At 47.4% G+C, this 2,500-nt stretch overlaps 1 protein-coding gene across 1 annotated transcript in view; it reads right to left on the bottom strand.

The window, feature by feature from the left end:
• Positions 1-2,500, bottom strand: part of abca1b (ATP-binding cassette, sub-family A (ABC1), member 1B) — a 38,979-nt gene that overhangs the window by 27,146 nt on the left and 9,333 nt on the right. The window contains exons 6-7 of the mRNA XM_031568989.2: positions 1,955-2,076; positions 1,132-1,323 (exon numbers count right to left, since the gene is read on the bottom strand). Of these exons, the coding sequence (XP_031424849.1) occupies positions 1,132-1,323; positions 1,955-2,076 (314 nt within the window). The remainder of the gene's footprint in view (positions 1-1,131; positions 1,324-1,954; positions 2,077-2,500) is intronic.

Below are 2,500 nucleotides of genomic sequence, written 5' to 3'. Positions count from 1 at the left end.
CACACCATCAACCACGTTGTGTGGGTGTGTGTGTGTGTGTGTGCCTGTGTTATATTTTCCCAGGAACCATATAGTGTTTATTACGGAACACTTTGTGCTCTCTCAGGTAATAGGAATCAATCTCTGGGCTAAATTATCCCTGCTGAGTCACACACACACTTCCGTAGAATGGGAGGTGAAACGTGACCTTTTCACAAATCCCCAGGTCTGTCCTGACATGCTCTTCCTCGCTTTCTCTCTCTCTCTCTCTCTCTCTTCCTCTCTCTCTCTCTCTCGCACGCACACACCCACACACTCTCCACCTCTCAAACATACCTGCCAGCTACGTCTTTCGTGGGGTGTGTCAACAGACAAGAGGAAACATGCCCCCCCTCCCACCTTCTTTTCCCAACCTTTAATCTAACCTTCTTCTTAATCTTTCCCATTTTCTCCCACTCCCTTTCTTCTCCTCCCTCCTTCTCTACCTCCTTCTCTCCCTCCCTCTCTCTTGTTATGTCTCCGTCTGTAGTATCATGACCCACTGTTGGCATGTCTCTCTGAGCGTCACGGCAGAGTCACATACAACATGACTTAGCACTAGACTATGTGGTAGAGTAAAGTTTGGAAAAATACAGAAGAGAAGCGCATGGATACTGGAGGGCACTTTAAATACACTCTTTTCTGTCCCAGTGTGTAAACCTGTCAGGTCACACACACCTGGAGGGGGGGGGGGGGGGTCAGTTAAACTGAATTTACAGAGGGAGTTCATGGAACTCTCTCTCACACACACACACACACACTTTCCTTTCATGGGGGTCACCTCTTGGGTAATACAGGTAGTTGCCTTGTTGTTGAGAAATATCCCGACCTGGCACACTGACTCACACTATCCACCATGTGAACTTGTGAAGAACCATGATGGATTAGATCCACACTGGGGTAGAACAATACTAGATTAAACTGCACTAGCTAGAACCATACTGGTTCAGAACCATACTGGATCAGAACCGATCTGGATTGAAGCTATACTGCCTGCTAGGACCTGTGAAAGGGTGGTGTTCTGTAGGTGTGTGCAAGTCATTGTTGTTGTGATTCTCTGTATGCGTGTGTGTGTGTGTGTGTGTGTGTGTGTGTCTGTGTGTGTGTCCTCACCCTCATGGCCTTGAGGAAGTCCAGATTGTCGAGGAAGAGATCCTCGGCCTGGTTGAGCCAAGTCTTTGGACTGGAGCACAGAGTCTGCTGCACGTGGTGGGACACACTCCGGTTTGAGATGCGCACAAACTCCTCCAGCGCCGAGCTGTTACACATGTCCCTCAGGTGTACACCCAAGCCTTTAACCAACACCTGTCACACACACACACACACACACACACACACACACACACACACACACAGACAAGTTAGAGTTTCATTCTGTTCCATTTCATCCATGCATGGACACACACATACACTCAAACAAACATTCTTTCTCTTCCTGCAATACAAGGGCTGGATGATAATTCAACCTGTTTTGACACACGTTTTACAACCACATAAAACAAAAGAACCAGGAGATACGTGTCCACAAACACTCTCTCCATCTTTATCAAACACACACACACATACACACACAGACATAAAACACAGGTGTGTGGTGTTTTGTCCAGGTGAAATACATGTGACCTAAACAGTTAACTGTGCCCCTCTGGCCTCCATATGACTCTCATGGACACAAACACACACACACACACACACAAACACACACACATGCACATGCTCTGGCCAACGGGCATGTTGGAAGCTGGAATGTCTTTTGGAAGATCTGAAGCTGAAAGCTGTCATTACTGTTTAAGAACATTCTCTGTTTCCTGTGTATGTGTGTGTGTGTGTGTGTCTGTGCACAGTTCTGACCAAAGAATCTCTGTCTCTGTAAAACCCTCTCTATCTCCCTCCCCTTCTCTCTGGCTCTCTTTTTCTCTCCCTCTCTCTCTGTCACCTTTTCCAGGTTGACTTCGGCCTCAACAATCTCCTTGACAGCATCTTCAGGAAGTGATGCATTTCGTAGCAGGAATGTCGACAGATTTTCATCATCACGTAGGAAGTCTTTCAACCGGAAAGCTGGAGAGGAACAAAAAACACAAAGAACGTATTAGAACACACACAGAACCTCAGCCTGGGAGAGGAACCTAAAACCCAGAAAACCGATCCTCAGCCCCCAACCCCCCCAAACCCCCACCTCGTTCAGGGCAAGCCTTTCCCAAATGTTCCTAAAACTCCCCTGATCCGTGTCATATGATAAGGGAATGCTGCTCCACTTCTGTTCCCACAAAAGCACCCCTTAATTTAGAGATTATTCCAGAAAACGTGAAAATCCCATTCCTGTCGGAGCAGAGGCCTGGGCCACACCAGTATTCATTGGTTTACCAAGGTATAAGTTTGTGTGTGTGTGTGTGTGTGTGTGTGCCTTCGTGTCCTCTCAGGTGTGGCCCCATTCAAACGCTGGCCAGCATTCCCAAGCATTCCGTCCGGTAGGATTAGTTTT

This window comes from Clupea harengus, chromosome 6 (assembly GCF_900700415.2).
Source record: "Clupea harengus chromosome 6, Ch_v2.0.2, whole genome shotgun sequence".
NCBI lineage: Eukaryota > Metazoa > Chordata > Actinopteri > Clupeiformes > Clupeidae > Clupea > Clupea harengus.
Note: the sequence above shows the minus strand (reverse complement) of the source record. Positions and strands in the feature narration are given on the sequence as shown.